At 46.4% G+C, this 16,956-nt stretch overlaps 2 protein-coding genes across 2 annotated transcripts in view; both read left to right on the top strand.

Moving 5' to 3' along the window:
• Nucleotides 1–15,239, top strand: part of LOC307094912 (endophilin-A3-like) — a gene marked incomplete at its 5' end in the record, with an annotated part of 109,856 nt that extends 94,617 nt beyond the window's left edge. Inside the window, 2 exons of the mRNA XM_079764082.1 lie at nucleotides 7,218–7,341; nucleotides 8,141–15,239. Of these exons, the coding sequence (XP_079620208.1) occupies nucleotides 7,218–7,341; nucleotides 8,141–9,711 (1,695 nt within the window). The 3' untranslated portion in view covers nucleotides 9,712–15,239. The remainder of the gene's footprint in view (nucleotides 1–7,217; nucleotides 7,342–8,140) is intronic.
• The window catches only part of LOC307094945 (zinc finger protein 418-like), a 35,169-nt gene that overhangs the window by 4,522 nt on the left and 13,691 nt on the right, over nucleotides 1–16,956 (top strand). The gene's annotated exons all lie outside the window — the stretch shown is intronic.

Below are 16,956 nucleotides of genomic sequence, written 5' to 3'. Positions count from 1 at the left end.
ATCCACTGAGCCAAACCGGTTAGGGCGGACAACTGGTTTTATGAGGGGATGCGCTGTAGCTCTGGTCCGGCATCGAGGTAGAAGGAGAAAAGAGTGAATGGGGGTATTTAGTAAGATGCAGTGTAGAGGTGAGGTGGCTAATGGCTGTGAGACTAATCCGTCAACCCCATCATAGAGACTCAAGAGGGGACAAGGGTCCCAGCTAATTTGGGGAGGGCAGAATAAGTGGCCCGAGTGTCAGTTAAAAAGGAGATGGGGCCGAAACCGGTTTGGCTCAGTGGATAGAGCATCGGCCTGCGGACTGAAGGGTCCCTGGTTCGATTCCGGTCAAGGGCATGTACCTTGGTTGCGGGCACATCCCCAGTGGGGGGTGTGCAGGAGGCAGCTGATGGATGTTTCTCTCTCATCGATGTTTCTAACTCTCTATCCCTCTCTTTTCCTCTCTGTAAAAAATCAATAAAATATATTTTTTAAAAAAAAAGGCGGCCGAAACCGGTTTGGCTCAGTGGATAGAGCGTCGGCCTGCGGACTGAAAGGTCCCGGGTTCGATTCCGGTCAAGGGCATGTACCTTGGTTGCGGGCACATCCCCAGTAGGGGGTGTGCAAGAGGCAGCTGGTCGATGTTTCTCTCTCATCGATGTTTCTAACTCTCTATCCCTCTCTATCCCTCTCTCTTCCTCACTGTAATAAATCAATAAAATATATTAAAAAAAAAAAAAAAAGGCGATGGGCTTACCTGCCCCCACATGGTTACCTGAGGCTCTGGCTTGGTGCTGCTAGTCTGTGGGGCCCCCTGTCAGGGCCGGGGCAGCTTCAGTCTTTGGTGGCCAGTCCCGGGAGGTCTGGGAGCTCCAAACCGGATCCAGAGGGCGGCCTTGCTGGGCTGGCTGATGTTCGACATGGAGGGGCCAGCCTGCAGGCTGATTCCCATTACCTTCCCTTCCACACCGTGGGCAGGACCCAGGCGGGGGTCTCGGGTTTGAGCAGGACTTGGTCCAGTGTCCTTCCTTGTTGAATCTGAAGCATGGGCCCAGAGGAGGCTTTGGCCCTGGCTTACCCCTGGCTGGAGGACCTGCACTTCATTGGGGTTCTTTTTTTTAAAATATATTTTATTGATTTTTTACAGAGAGGAAGGGAGAGGGACAGAGAGTTAGAAACATCGATGAGAGAGAAACATCGATCAGCGGCCTCCTGCACACCTCCTACTGGGGATGTGCCCCCAACCAAGGTACCTGCCCTTGACTGGAATCGAACCTGGGACCCTTCAGTCTGCAGGCCGACGCTCTATCCACTGAGCCACACCGGTCAGGGCCATTTGGGGTTCTTGAGAGCAGTGGCTAGGAACTGAAAGCCCTTTGTCTGGGCCTCAGCCTTGGCCTGATCTCACCTTTGTTTTTGGATTTGGGTCTCCTCATCCCTATTATTAAAGACTTTAAAGGCCAGGTTAACGATGTGTTTTTCAGGGGTTTGTGGACCTGTGTCTACTTTTCGAAGTTTATGGTGTAAGTCGGGGGCTGATTGGGATATAAAATGGGTGTTCAGAAGAAGGGCTCCCCCTGGGGAGGTGGGTTCTAAGGTGGTAAATTTGTGTAAGGCCTCTGTGGGCCAGAGAGGAGGAAAGCTGGGTTTTCGTCAGGGCCCTGAGTGATTTCATTAAGTTTGTCATAATTGACCGCCTAATGGGCAGCCTTTTTGACTCCGACAATGAGACAGGCTACAGAGCCTGCGTCCTGGAGAACTGACCTGATAGCCCCATCTTGGGTCAGTTTGGGGGATCACATTAGCGCCAGTTAGGTTGGCCACCGAGTCCTGTCTATAGAGGGCACGGCATGGTCCTGAGCTGCTGGTCAGACATGCTCCTTCTCCTCTGGGGTGAGAGAGGACGACAGGATGACTCAGATGCCATGCCAGGTCAGGTCATAGCACTGGGTCAGGTACTTAAATTCCTTAGTAAAGGTGGTCGGGTCGGTGGAAAAAGACCTGAGATGCCTCTCAATCTGTGTGAGGTCGGACATGGAAAATGGAATGTGTACCCAGCCAATACCCTGCTCCCTCCCTCAGGGGTACAATGGGTGCGGGAATGGAAGCAGCTGTTGAGGAAGGCAGTCTTAGGATGGCCCTAGAGCAAGTGTTAGGTGGGAAGAGGCCGTATTGGAGCTCAAGTTCTTGGGATTTGGGTTCTCAGGGGCCGGGGGAGAAAGTGGTTGCGGGTTAGGAGGGTCTGGGTTTTGGGAATCTACCCCAGATGAGGGAAGAGATGCGTAAGGGGGTGGAGGTCAGTGGTCTGCTGGGTCAAAAGTAGATTCAGCCCTAGCCGGTTTGGCTCAGAGGCTAGAGCATCAGCCTGCGGACTAAAGTGTCCTGGGTTTGATTCTGGCCGAGGGCACATGCCCGGGTTGCGGGCTCAATGCCCAATAGGGGGCGTGCAGGAGGCCGCTGATTAATGATTCCCTCTCATCATTGATGTTTCTATTTCTCTGCACCTTTACTTCCACTCTGAAATCAATAAACAAAGAGAAAAAAAAACAACCCAAGTTGTCCTGAAGATTCAAGCTAATCAATTAAAAAAAAAAAAAGTAGAATCAGAATCAGAAGTGTTAGGGGTATGATGTTTTGTGTGAAGGAGAAAGATCTGATGGGTAGAGCAATACTGAGAGAGAGGATTGGGACTGAAGAGTGAAAAAGGCCTGGACATAGGGAATCTCTGACCATTTTCTTTCTTTCTTTTTTTAAAATATATTTTATTGATTTTTTTCAGAGAGGAAGGGAGAGGAACAGAGAGTTAGAAACATCGATAAGAGAGAAACATCGATCAGCTGCCTCCTGCACACTCCCCACTGGGGATGTGCCCGCAACCAAGGTACATGCCCTTGCCCTGAATCGAACCCGGGACCCTTCAGTCCGCAGGCTGACGCTCTATCCACTGAGCCAAACCGATTAGGGCTCTGACCATTTTCCATTGCAATGACAGCAGTTATCTAAATCGTGGAATACGTTAAAATGAAAAGTGCAGTTTTTAGGGCTTCTCATCTGGTTTTTATTATGGTCAAACAGTGTTACCAAAGAAAATGACGTAGTTGGGCACGATATCACCCGTGACTGTGCAGAGGGAGTGTGGCGTCACCCACAGGAGGGGAACGGTGAGTGACAGACTACAAATCAGAAGGTGACTGTTCAGGGCAGGCATCCCTGCTGCCAAACAGATCACTATGAAACATGAGAGGTGACCCTCTGGACTGGGCGTCCCCAATCCAGAAGGACCCACAGCCAAATGGCTGAGGAGACTTCTGGCCTAGCGCTAGGACTTTTGAGTGGAGAGGCTTTCAACAAGTCAGTGAGAGAGAGTGGGCAGAAGACTCCAGATGAGGGAAATTGTGGATCATCCCTTACCTAGAGAAGATGGGCCAGTGTGAGATGGAGGGTCAGCCATGGAGCAGGGGTTCCCCATCTTGCATCCTCCTTGGTTGGCTCAGGAGAGAGGCCTAACCAGGGCTGGCAATCAAGTCACCCGAATAGGATTTGGAGGTAAGCCCAGGTTGAGTGACCACTGCCTACCGCTCTTCAAGTAGCAAACTTGGGTGCCCGATGCCAGGACGATGGCTCCCCATCCCCATAGAACCCTCCCGGGTTTCGGCACCAAATGTTAGGGTCGCCAAAGGAGGAAGGCACGAGGCCAAAAAGGGTGAAGAATCATGAATTTATTAGGTCATCTGGATACCAGATGGGCTGAGCCCCAAAATGGCACCAGCACCGAAAGGTGGGGAGTCAGAGGTTTTTCAAGGGCTCTTTGAGATTCTGCTCTCAGCCCATTGTCGTCAGTTTTGCTAAAATAAGCTCACAAAAATTCCTTAGAGTTTTGAATGTTTATTACATTCACATCAGGAAGGTGGGAGGCATCCATGATAGTGAAAAAACGAGGGATATGGTCTGAGGTGGGGTTCTAAACATTTAGCCAAAATGCTCAGAAGAAGAACAGACTGGAAGAGAGAAGAGAGCAGTTAGTGGAGAAGGAGATGTTAGTAGGAAGGAGAAGATAATGCATCTGGCAAGAGTGTGCACTGAGGACTGAGCCCCGAGGTATAACGCAGGCATCTCGGGGTGACCTGGCCCTAGGGCTGGGTAAGGATACTGAGCAGCCTGAGTCCATGGATCCTGGTGGTGGTTGACAGTCTCTCAACAAACCTTAATTTTCCAGATTCATGCAAATGCAGAATCACGTAAGGGTCCTGGTTTGTGGAATTTATTTTAGGGCCTCCCACTCTTGTAGCCTAAGAGATAGAGGAGTGTCTTGGGACTGTCCTTTCCTTGGACCAGGAGACCTTGAACAGACACCAAGCCCAGAACGTTAAGTCCAGGTCCAGTGTTATAGGAAGTGGTCCCTGTTTGGGGCAAACAGTGGAAGGAGAAGTTGTAGGTCCTCCCAGGCATAGGGACCAGAATGTGCAATGGCTTGGAGTTAAGATTGAGCTGGTTACAGGACCAGCAGGTATTCTTTATTTAAAAAAATGGGAACAAAATAAGTAAATAAATAAATCCTATCTAATAAAAGAGTAATATGCAGACTGACCATCACTCCAACACACAAGATGGCTGCCCCTATGTGGTCAAAGATCCTGCTCCCATGTGGACACAAGATGGCCACCATAAGATGGCCAGCAGGGGAGGGAAGTTGGGAGGGACCAGGCCTGCAAGGGAGGGCAGTTGGGGGTGATCAAGCCTGCAGGGGAGGGCAGTTAAGGGTGACCAAGCCAGCAGAGGAGGGAAGTTGGGGGTGACCAGGCCTGCAGGGAAGGGCAGTTGGGAGGGACCCAGGCCTTCAGGGGAGAGCAGTTAAAGGTGACCAGGCCTTCAGGGGAGGGCAGTTAGGGGCAAACAGGCTGGCAGGGGAGTAGTTATGCATCAGTCAGGCTGGCAAGGGAGTGGTTAGGGGGTGATCAGGCTGGCAGACAGAAGTGGTTAGGGGCAATCAGGAAGGCAGGCAGGTGAGCAGTTGGGAGCCAGCAGTCCTGGATTGTGAGAGGGATCCCAGATTGGAGAGGGTGCAGGCTGGGCTGAGGGACACCCCCCCACACACACACACGAATTTCGTGCACAGGGCCTCTAGTAAATAAATAATGGGAACAGGCAACAATTGTACTGGAGTCAGGTCTAGAGGAACTTTGTGACAACGTGGGTGTTTATTTGCAGGTTGTGGGAGCAATGGGAGATTTGGAGCAGTGGAGGCAGGTGATCTGACCAAGGTCCCCTTAGGTTCTGTGGCTGCAGCATGATGGACAACATGGCATGAGGGAGGTGGCAGAAATATTAGGAAGGTCATCTTGGTGAGTGCGATAGGAACTGGCCCATGATGTTGGCTGTGGAAGTGGAAGAAACAGTTGCATTATGGATTGGTGTTTTAGGTGTGGCCACCTAAATATCCTAATATTGAGGACGAGAGAGAGAAGAGTCCGAGAAGTCGTGACAGTTTGGATTTGGCAACTGCAGGTATTGAAGCACCATCCACTGAAATGGAGGAGGAAATCATAGTAGAAGAGTGATATTCACTGGGGGATACAAACACTTCTCTTTTTGGCCTGTTAGAGTCTGAGATTTCAGAGAGCAGTTCATGAGCATCTCCGACTCTGAGGGGGGTAGTTCAGGATGAAGACTTCTTCAAAAGCTGTGGAGAATTATGGACAAGGAAGGAGTTTAGTTTTTTTTTTTTTAATTGGAGGCTTAAGAGTCATTCCAACAAGTTGAGACTGGGGCTGGTGCATATTTGCTTCTAAAACATCCACCAGGAATTGTTTGTGCCATTGGGTGTGGCCTGAGGTGTGCAGTCAGTCTGGTTGATTTGCTTAGGGCCATGAGGGGTCATCTGTGAGACTCACTGGGCATTGGGGAGAGGGCCATAGGTGATGGGACTTGAGTCCCATCAAGTCCCATACTTGAGTCCCATACTGAGGTGTTATGTATGTGCACACCTGTCAGATGAAGGCTGTGACTGTGGAACGGACATCAAGTGTAGCACCTGTGGAGGGGGGCTCTCGATATCTGCGATCTGATGTGGTTCTCAATAGGTGAGGCTGAAGTAAAACACTATCAAGAAGGGAGGCCTTGATAGCAGGATTCAAGGCTGCCTCTATGAGTGTGGACTACCACAGTTGGATGAATACTTCCTCGCGTTTGAGTTTGCCAGGCATTCATTCTATGGGCCACACATGCTGAGTAATCAGTAGGAGGTCAATGAGATGACTCTGGGGTCTGGGGCTGTGGGAGTGCAGGTGTGAGCGAGGTGTGAGAGAAAGACTGATGTGCACTTGGAGAGGGCATGTCCATTCATGGCCACAGGGCCCTGACATTGGTTTAATAGTGAATGAAATGTGAATTCATTTTTTGGTGGTGACCGAATGACATAATAGGCAGAATTTTAGTGTAACTGTCTGAAAATAGGGGTGTTGTTATGCTACATGCAATGTCCAGAGCTTAGGTGTTATGTATGTGCACACCTGTCAGGTTTTGTTGAGGGCTGATACCATGATCATTAGAAACACAATAGCATATATCAGTGTAGACTGGGCTTGAAAATCTCCACTGGCGTTAGGAAGGCAGAAGGTAGGAGACAAATATGTTACAGAATGGTGAGTTGGAAAAGAAGGCGATTAGGAAAACAAACAGGCCTCATTATGGCATATTTGTTGTCTTTGAAGATGTGACTCTGGGAAAGAGGCTGTGTGAGAGGACTATGTTTCAAAGAATTATGTGACAGGTGGTGCAAAGTGATAGAGTCAGCATCCTGTGAGCGAGTTCCAAAGGTTGAAGTGTGATGTCATGCCTTTCTGAGTCTTGGAGGGACAGTCTGGGGCACTATAATGGGAATGCCTGGTAATACCGGTGTCAAATCACTCACACTTCCTTTCTGGCCAACATCTCTTCCTCCCCTATTTTGTGGACATCCGCTGTATTGACAAGAGGCAGTGTGGCCTATCTGTGAGGCCCAGAGGTCAGTTATCTTCTCTCTGCGCCTCAGCCTTTATTGTTGTGGGAAGACACACTCTCGGAGGCGGCCTGGAATATAAGGAGAGAGTTACTTTGATGGGACAGAGGTCTGATACCTCCTTTGGTGAAAGGTAGTGGAGGGAGAAACGTGGAGGGATGTAGGTGGAGGGTCGGGAGTGTGGCCAACATAAAATGATCGGAGAGATGCTGATCGTGGCTGAACTGTCCCCATTATGCAGGATATGAACTTTGAGGACGTGGCCATTGCCTTCTCTCAGGAGGAGTGGGGGCTCCTTGATGAGGCTCAGAGACGTCTGTACTGCGATGTGATGCTGGAAGTGTTCGCACTGGTATCATCTGTAGGTAAGACTCGCACACCTGAGCGTCACCGGAGAATCCAGGTGCCGGGACATGAGGGGCCCGTGGCTGAAGTGGCGGGTCGGTGGGATAATTTCACACTCTGGAACTCACAGGAGCCTGCGGCAAGGAAGGCTGGAGTCCTGGTGTTGGTGCGTTTGCAGCTGAGATAGCAGGTCTTTGGATGGACTGGCTGTAGGGTTGCAGGTGGTGTTTGAGGCCAGTCTGAGTGGTGGTAGGGATGGGCTCCTAGTCTCAGCAGCTGTCCTCTTCAAGATGGCATGGTTTCTGAGCCAGAGTTGGCCACCCAGCAGTGCATGCAGCAGGATCAGGAGTTCCCCTTCCAGGGGAGCCATGTCTTCTGGCTCCAGAGACTCCTGGAGGACCTAACTGCTCCTCACTTACACACACATACACATATCCACACACTTCCCTTTCGCTCCCTCACAGCCATCCTGCTGGCCACCATCTTCACTCCCTCTGTAACCAGCATTCTGCACTGCTTACCCATGTCACCAGCACACAAGCCCTGCTGAATTCTGTTAGCAAAAGAATGAATCTGTGATACCTCTTCTGTTCCATGTGGCACTTGTCATGCATGTATTATATTTCGTTTGAGGTCCTCCTTGTTTTTGAACTTCAGCAGCCCAGAACTTCATATTTTCATCTTGTAAATCCTTCCTGCAAATCTTTCATTTTCATCCAGTTGAATGAAGGCAAGGTAATATGAGCAACACACTTATGTAATGGAACTTCCCTGTCACCACAGTCAACCTTTACTTCCTCACCATTTTTCTGTTTTCAGGTTGTTGGCATAAAACAGAAGAGGAGGAGGAATGTTCTGAGGAGAGTGCATCTGTACAAGTGGAGTCAACATTCATGGCTTCTAAGACAGCTCCACCCACCCAGAGGACCCATCTCTGTAAGTGGTGTTTCTCAGTTTTAAAAGATATTCTGCACCTGACGGAGTCACAGGCAGCATACTCTGAGCAGAAGCCCTTCTTCAGTGACACAGGTGTGAGAGACTTCTGTTCCAATGCAAACCATTACCAGCAACAGAGGGATACCCGTGGAGAGAAGTCCTGGAAAGAAGCTGTGGACATGGACTTGTTTGTGACCAGGTGCAGCTTCTACTTGTCAGGGGTGCTTTCAACCGCTAGGGAGGCTGGGAAAGACTGGCCAGCCAGCTCAGGGCTGTCGCAGCCCCAGGCACCTCTTAACACTGAGGAGCCTCACAGTGGTAGTGAGATTTCACAGAAATTTCACAATATAAAAGGTCATCACCAGTGGAGCAAATGTGAAAATGCTGCAAGCCACCGACATAAATTTGTTCAGCATCAGGATGCCTGCTCTGGTGAGGTGAAATATGAGTGTAACAAATGTGGGAAAGTTTGTAGATGTCTCATTAACCTTACTGAACATCAGGGAGTTCACACTGGAGACATGTCCTACGAGTGTGCTGACTGTGGGAAGCCCTTCCATGGAAGGTCTTCGCTCACTAAACATCATAGAGTTCACACTGGAGAACAGTCTTTTGAGTTCAGTGAGTGTGGGAAATCACTTAGGTGTAGTAATTACATCTTTAATCAGAAGAGAGTTCACAGTGGAGAGAAGACATACCAATGTAGTGATTGTGGGAAATCCTTCAGTCAAAACTCTAACCTCATTCAGCACCACAGGGTTCACACTGGCGAGAAGCCATATGCGTGCCGTGACTGTGGGAAGTCGTTCAGTCAGAACTGCACCCTCATTAAACACCACAGGGTTCACACTGGAGAAAAGCCATATGAATGTAGTGATTGTGGGAAGTCTTTCAGTCTGATCTCTACCCTCATTAAACACCACAGAGTTCACACTGGAGAAAAGCCATATGAGTGTAGTGATTGTGGGAAATCTTTCAGGCAAATCTTTGCTCTCACTGAGCACCAGAGAGTTCACATGGGGGAAAAGCCATATCAATGTAGTGAATGTGGAAAGTCCTTCAGTCATAGCTCCAACCTCCTTAAACACCACAGAGTTCACACTGGAGAAAAGCCATATGAGTGTCGTGATTGTGGGAAATCCTTTAGTCAGAGCTCTGCCCTCATTAAACACCACAGAGTTCATACAGGAGAAAAGCCATATGAGTGTAGTCAGTGTGGGAAGTCTTTCATGCAGTTCTGTAGTCTCACTGAGCATCAGAGAGTTCACACTGGAGAAAAACCATATCAATGTAGTGATTGTGGGAAGTCCTTCAGTCAGAGCTCTAACCTCATTCAACACCACAGAGTTCACACTGGAGAAAAACCCTTTGAGTGTAGTTTATGTAAGAAATATTTTAGCCAGAAACATAGCCTGATTAGACACCTGAGAATTCACACTGGAGAAAAGCCTTAAATTTCCAGATCATATTTTATCTTTCTCACTCAGAATGGCAACACTGAAGGAGATATTTTGGGTCCCATTTACTGAATATAAACTCCTTTTATAGAACGATATACAGGCAGTCCTCGGGTTACGTCACACTCGACATACGTTGTTTCGTGGTTACGTCACCATCTCCCATTTACAGTATTTATTTAAAAAGTTTCATCATTTTGACCTTTGTACATATGTGCTTTATGTTTTCTCTTATTTATTTACCACAAGTAAGTGTCAGGAATTGTTATTTTTCTTTAAATTTTTTTTTACTATTTCACTTCATTACTGCTGTGTATGTGCTCCATGTGAGTGATGTAGGTGCTTATGTAGGTGGGTTCCAACTTACGGCAAAAATCGCATGATGTCGCACCGAAGGAACAGATCTCCGATGTAACCCAAGTACCTACTGTACTCGGCTAGTTTCCTCATAAGCTTCAGGTACAACTGAGACTTGAAGGATCTGTGTCCCTGTGAGTCTTTGTGGCTGAAACAATTTCACGTCTACTACATGAAAAATGTGCTTCGTTCATAACACCTGTGTGCTTAGGGGAAATGAATTTTGTGTTCCCACTTGTGCTGGAGGAAATTATGATTATTCTGAGCTCTTAACAGGACCTTCATTCCTTGATCTTTGGCTAGCGGTTGGAACTGACCCAGGGTTCATCCAGAGCACCCGTCCTTAGTTAAGAAATGCTGCCTCTGTCAGGGACACTGTGGTTCTTACATTACGCTGTGATGAATTGTTTCCGGTTCTAATTCACCAACTTGCAAATTGCTTACTGTCCTTTGCTCCCATTTATGTTTTTATAAATGTTTTTTTTCTTTTTTCTTTTGTACCTTTAGTTTGTTGGTTCTATTCACTGCCTGGGATTATTTGAAAGGAAAGTTGTGATCTGTCATCATGGAAAGGTAAATGGATATGTTGGGGTCCCAAACTTTTCTGTGCTTTGGAAGGCACAGCATGATAGTAGATATCACTATTTGTCTAGTATTGGCTTATTTTGTATTGCTGCCTAAGGCTGTAAAAGAAAGTGTACAAGTGGAATCAAACCCGAGACCTTTCAGTGAATGGTATGACACCCAACCAACTGAGGACACTGGCTGAGGAAAAGTTCATTCTTGTATTATCACTTATTAATTATTGTATTATTTGAAGTTAGGTGCCTCTTTCATTGGTGAGGTCACTGGTCACCCTGAAGAGGAGGCCTTTGTTGTGCTGTACAAACAATATGAATTATGATCTCTGTTCACAGTTTGTATTACATAAGTTTCAACAATGTTTGGAGAACTACTCTATACGTGCTCCAAAGAGGCCCATGTGCCATTATATATGAAATTTCATAGGCTGTTTTCATTTGTTGTGAATCTCTGAGGTGTAACTAATAGGGACGGAAACACTGTTTTCATAATCATGGAAGAGACTGCAGTTGAACGAGTTTGTGCCGCGCCAGCACAGCCAAGGGTTCGGCGAGCCCGAAGGAGGGCCGTCGAAGGATGAAGAAAAGACAGACAAAGAGAATAAGCTGGGTCTAGGTGGATCTTCTGTGCCTGGCTGAGACCACAGAACAGATCCAGATGGCAAGCTGATGCTTTATTTTATAGTCAGAGGTAAACCAGGTAATTTACAATGTTCTTGTAAGTTTCACTTGTTTTGGCAGCACTTGCACAGCCCATTAGCTACCCAGGAAGGATCTAGGGAGCATCATAAGGTCAAGCTTAATTATGCTAAGAGGGCTGTGCCCTCTAAGCTGGGACTTGTTTGCGGCTTTGCCAGCAGGTCAGTTCGAGGCTTAACCTTTTGCACTCGGATGTCGAGTGTGACTCAACACGGTTAGCATCGGTAGCAGCTCGTATGTCGAATTGTATTGAATGTATCAATAATTTGAAATATAAAAAAATCCAAATAAATAAGTTTGTATGAAAAGAAACTCCAGTTTTTTATTCTACTGCCTCGCTTTGTAAAATCTGGGGTATTTAAAAAATTAAGTCCCGAGTAGAATAAAGGAATCGAGAAAAAAAGCAAGCGAGTGCAAAGGGTTAACTCTATAACCGCTCCCTACAGAGATGAAAAGTGCCTCTTCTGGACATTAATCCATAATTATTCCAGGGCCTGTGGCTTGTATCATCTTTTAGGACATTCTGAGGACCTCCATAACTTTCCTGTAGCTGAAGTCACTGGCACACAAAATAATATAAAGATACTGTGAATTCTGCTGGCCCCTCTAGGGTGTTCACCTCAAGGTTGTTGCTTGATAGGCAAGAACTCAAAGCTAGAGAAAGGATCTCTATATATAAAAGCCTAATATGCAGATTGTCCCCTCAGGGGTTTGCACAGGAGACAGGATATTCGATTGCTCACTATGACATGCGCTGACCACCAGGGTGCAGCTCGGAACGAAGGAAAGCCCCAGCTGGCAGCTGGGAATGAAGGCCCCATCCTACAGCCAGAAGGCCCTGATTGGCCGGGATCGCCGGCCAGGCCTTAGGGACCTTACTGGTGTAGGAATTTCATGCCCTGGGCCTCTAGTAATGTGTCAGGGCCAGCCTGACGGTTGAACCGGGCTGAGGTAGGGAGGTGGGAATTGAGAAAAGAAAGAAAGACAGGACAGCGGGATCGGGAGGACTACGAGTCAGTCGAGGAACTGTACTGAGTTTATTAACTCTGTAATGCCTTTTATACACAAACTAGCGTTCTCATTGCAGGAAAAATCCTGCAATAGGGTTTCCTGCTGCACTCTACCCCGCCCTGCCTCCGCTCCTCCCTTGTCCCCCGGCCCGCCTTCTCCGCCAGCCTGCCCCGCTCTCCTTCCTTCTCCCCCGGCCCCGCCTCCGCTCCTCCCTTGTCCTCCCCCCGGCTTGCTTGCTTCTCCACAGCTTTGCTCCCTTCAGCATCTCTTGGCTTCTTTCTACGCTGTCTTGATATGCAAATTAGCCGCCATCTTTGTTGGGGTGATTTGCATACTCGTCCTGATTGGCTGGTTGGCATGGCTTGGACGTAGCGAAGGTGCGGTCAATTTGCATATTTGTCTATTATTAGGTAGGATACTGAATAGGAGGTCTGTGAAGAGGAATGTATTATTTGTTCCTCTTAATCTCTAAGGGAGAGACAGAGCAGAAGGACAAAATCTCAGTACAGTAAATCAGGCAGATTCTCAGTAAATAGTTACAGACTTCTTGGCAAGCCATGAAGGGGTTGCTCTCATTCTACTGATAACCGCCATCCAAACAAGTCTGGGAAAACTGTGTGGGTACGGGTCCCAGCCTTGCTAGCCCCTTCAAGTGCAAGGACCATGTCAGCTTACACCCGGTCTCCAACAGTAATGCTATAATCAGTTCCAAGATAGGTCTTTTGTAAACACATTCCTGTTGATTCCCATGGCAATAGTCTTCACTGCTTGCCAATATTTGCTGCCACTGAGGCAAAGCTGTTTCTCCCAGGAAATAAGAATTGACATGCAACAAACTGCCCTTTTCTAATGTGTACTATTTGGTGAGCCTTGAAGTAGAAATAAAACTGTGAAACTGTTAAATGTGAAATAAACTCACCTATACCTCTTACACAGGATTGGGCAATAATAGACTTACAGTTGAAAGTACTGAAAACACAGTGATTATTCTTTTTAAAAAAATAACTTAGAAAATACTTTCATTCATGTTTTGGGGGTTAGGGGGAGAAAGAAAGGGTAAGAGAGAGGTCAACAGATCTGCTGCCTCCTGCATGCCCCCTACTGAGGATCCATTTGGGGACGTGCACTGATCTGGAATCAAACCAGAGACCTTTCAGTGAATGGGATGACACCCAACCAACTGAGGACACTGGCCGAGGACAAGTTTATTCTTGTATTATCATCTATTAATTATTATTTTCCATACCAACAACTCTGAGCCTACTTGGCCACCTCCTGTATTTTCCTCCCGCCCTTTCATTATCTCTCTTTCTGCCTTTCTCAGCCCTCCATGCAGTCATTGATTTCCCTTCCTTTAGAATGGAATAGTTCATATTGTTCATAGTTTTATAGGCACTACTTGGTGTATATTCCTTTTTAAAAATATATATATTTTATTGATTTTTTACAGAGAGGAAGAGAGAGGGATAGAGAGTTAGAAACATGGATGAGAGAGAAACATCGATCAGCTGCCTCTTGCACACCCCCTACTGGGGATGTGCCCGCAACCAAGGTACGTACCCTTGACCGGAATCGAACCCGGGACTTTTCAGTCCGCAGGCCGACGCTCTACCCACTGAGCCAAACCGGTTTCGGCTGGTATATTCTTTTAACAAGTACTGGTTTCCTCCATGCTACACAATTATTTTGAGATTCAACAGTAATGCTTCTGTGAATACTAGTACTTGATTTTTTTTTTTTTTTATTGCTGGATACTATTGGATAACTACTATATCTATTGATCTGTCTATGATTTGGGTTATTTCAAGTTTTGAGGTATTATAAATAAATCTGCTGGGAATATTTGTGTTCTGTTCTCTATATAGACATGTTTTACTTCTCAAATGGTTGCAGTGTAGTGGAATGTTGTTGTTTTTTTAATATATTTTATTGATTCTTTTTTCAGAGAGGAAGGGAGAGGGACAGAGAGCCAGAAACATCGATGAGAGAGAAACATCGATCAGCTGCCTCCTGCACACCCCCCACCGGGGATGTGCCCGCAACCAAGGCACATGCCCTTGACCGGAATCAAACCTGGGACCCTTGAGTCCGCAGGCCGACGCTCTATCCACTGAGCCAAACCAGTTTCGGCTGTAGAGGAATGTTTTACATTTAAAATACGCAGAACTGTGACCCAAAGTGGTGATTGCTTTTGCCTTCCCACTAACCCACAGCATATAAAAATTCCAGTTTTTCTGCAACCCTGCCAGCACACACAATGATAAACCTTTTTAAATAGCAGCCCCTGAAATGAATATATTGTTAACTCTATTTCACTTTAAATCCATTTATTCTAAGTAATTTTTATAATGATAATTTATTTCAAACATTTATTTACACTCTTTATCTCCTTTGTTAGAATATCAGCTCAGAATCTTTTTTATATTGTTTAAATAAATTCATTATTTTAATCAGAAGGAGGACTGTACAGCATCTAAGACATATGTTTGAATTTTACTCACTCCTCAATGACTCAAGTGACTTCTCTGCCATATGGAACCATAGTTATTGAATACTGGGAGGAAAATTGTTTTTCTCGATTTTTTAAAATATATCTTTATTGATTTCAGAGAGGAAGGGAGAAGGGAGAGAGAGAGAGATAGAAACATCAATGATGAGAGAATCATTGATTGGCTGCCTCCTGCATGTAGCCTACTGGGGATCAAGCCCACAACCTGCGCATGTGCCCTTGACGGGAATTGAACCCGAGACCCTTCAGTCCGCAGGCTGACGCTCTACCCACTGAGCCAAACCAGCCAGGGCTGTTTTTCTCAATTTTTATCCTGTGTTCAATTTAAGCCAACTTGTACCATATACATTTAATCTGCATTGTTTACATTCTCCACCACTTTTTTTAAAAAATATATTTTATTGATTCTTTTTACAGAGAGGAAGGGAGAGGGATAGAGAGCTAGAAACATCAATGAGAGAGAAACATCGATCAGCTGCCTCCTGCACACTCCACACTGGGGATGTGCCCGCAACCAAGGTACATGCCCTTGACCAGAATCGAACCTGGGACCCCTCAGTCCGCAGGCCGACGCTCCATCCACCGAGCCAAACCAGTCAGGGCCACCACTCTTTTTTTAAGTCTAAGCATTCCGTAATACATTAAGGGAAGTATAGGTTTGTAGTATTTGTTAATTTCGCCGGTGTAAATACTCTCATTGTCTCCAGGTTCAAACTGCCAAAATGATGGCACTGAACACGGACATCATATTTCAGTGGCACATCATTATATTTATTTTTTAACATACTGATACAGTAGCAACAAATTTGCTCCAGAACATTCTTAATAAAACAGTAAAATAATGGGAAGTGGCACATTTTAAACATTTTTTAAAAGTTTAAATATAATTGAGTATAAATGTAGTTTTTGTTGTTGTTGTTAATCCTCACACGAGGATATTTTTCCATTGATTTTTGTGAGAGTGGAAGGGAGGGATAGTGACACGGAGAGTAAAATATCAATGAGAAAGACACATCAATTGGTTGCCTCCTGTCTGCACCCTAACCAGTGCCAGGGATAAACTCTGTACCCATTACATACACTTGATTGGAATCAAACCTGCAACCCTTTAGTATTTGGGCTGACGTTCCACTGAGCTAAACCACCTAGGGCTAAAATATACATTTTCTTAACATGCAGCTTTTGATGTTTCCATACATCCCTGCATTCCTGAAAACAAGTTCCTCCTGCCCTTTTCAGTGCTTCCTTCTTGACTTACAACTGATGCAAGAACACAGTCAACCTTTGCAATAGCTTATAGAAAAAATATCTATATTATTAACTCTCCTCATGGTTCCTTTTGTTTGTTCTTTCATCTATCTATCCCCAGGTACATTGTTGGCTTATTTTACTTATAATCCCATCTGTATCTGGCCATGCCTGGATAGCTCAGTTGGTCAGAGCATCATCTCAATAACATCAAGGTTGCAGGTTCAATCCCTGGTCAGGGCATATACAAAAATCAAGCAAATAATACATAAAAATAATGGAACAACAAATTAATGTTTTGTTTCTCCCCATTTATTTATCTCTCTAAAATCAATATATATTTTTTTATTCATCCAGTCTGTCAGCACACATAAACACCAGCACAACCCGGGGAACTATGGGGAACCAGCAGCCAGGGTTTTCATGAGGACAGAGCATGCAAAGATGGAGAGGACAGGAGGGGAGGTGCTGGTGCTGTCAGTGTGGAGGGTGGGTAGTAGGGGCTGAGCTGCACAATTACCCACAGGGGATTATGACATCAGTGCTCCCTGAGATTAAAACCAAATCATCCAGGAGAAGACCTGCCTCTTGTCGCTGCAACTTCCAGGTAGGTATTGAGATTGGTCTATTTCCAAGTGGTTGAGAAGCTCAGTTCCTCTCAGGTGTCAAAGGCTGGGAGCAGCAGTGGCAGCTGGGCAGGTGGCTGTGGGCAGGCAAAAGCCCAGGGCAGGATGCCAGGGAGAGTTGGTGCTATGCCATGTGTGTGGCCCTGAGACCCTCTCTAGTCCCAGTCCAGGCTGGTGGCTACTCTGTTCTTTGGGGCCATGGTTAGTGGGA

Source organism: Cnephaeus nilssonii (assembly GCF_951640355.1).
Source record: "Cnephaeus nilssonii genome assembly, chromosome: 24".
In the NCBI taxonomy this organism is placed as follows: Eukaryota; Metazoa; Chordata; class Mammalia; order Chiroptera; family Vespertilionidae; genus Cnephaeus; species Cnephaeus nilssonii.
This window is presented reverse-complemented; position numbering and strand designations above follow the sequence as displayed.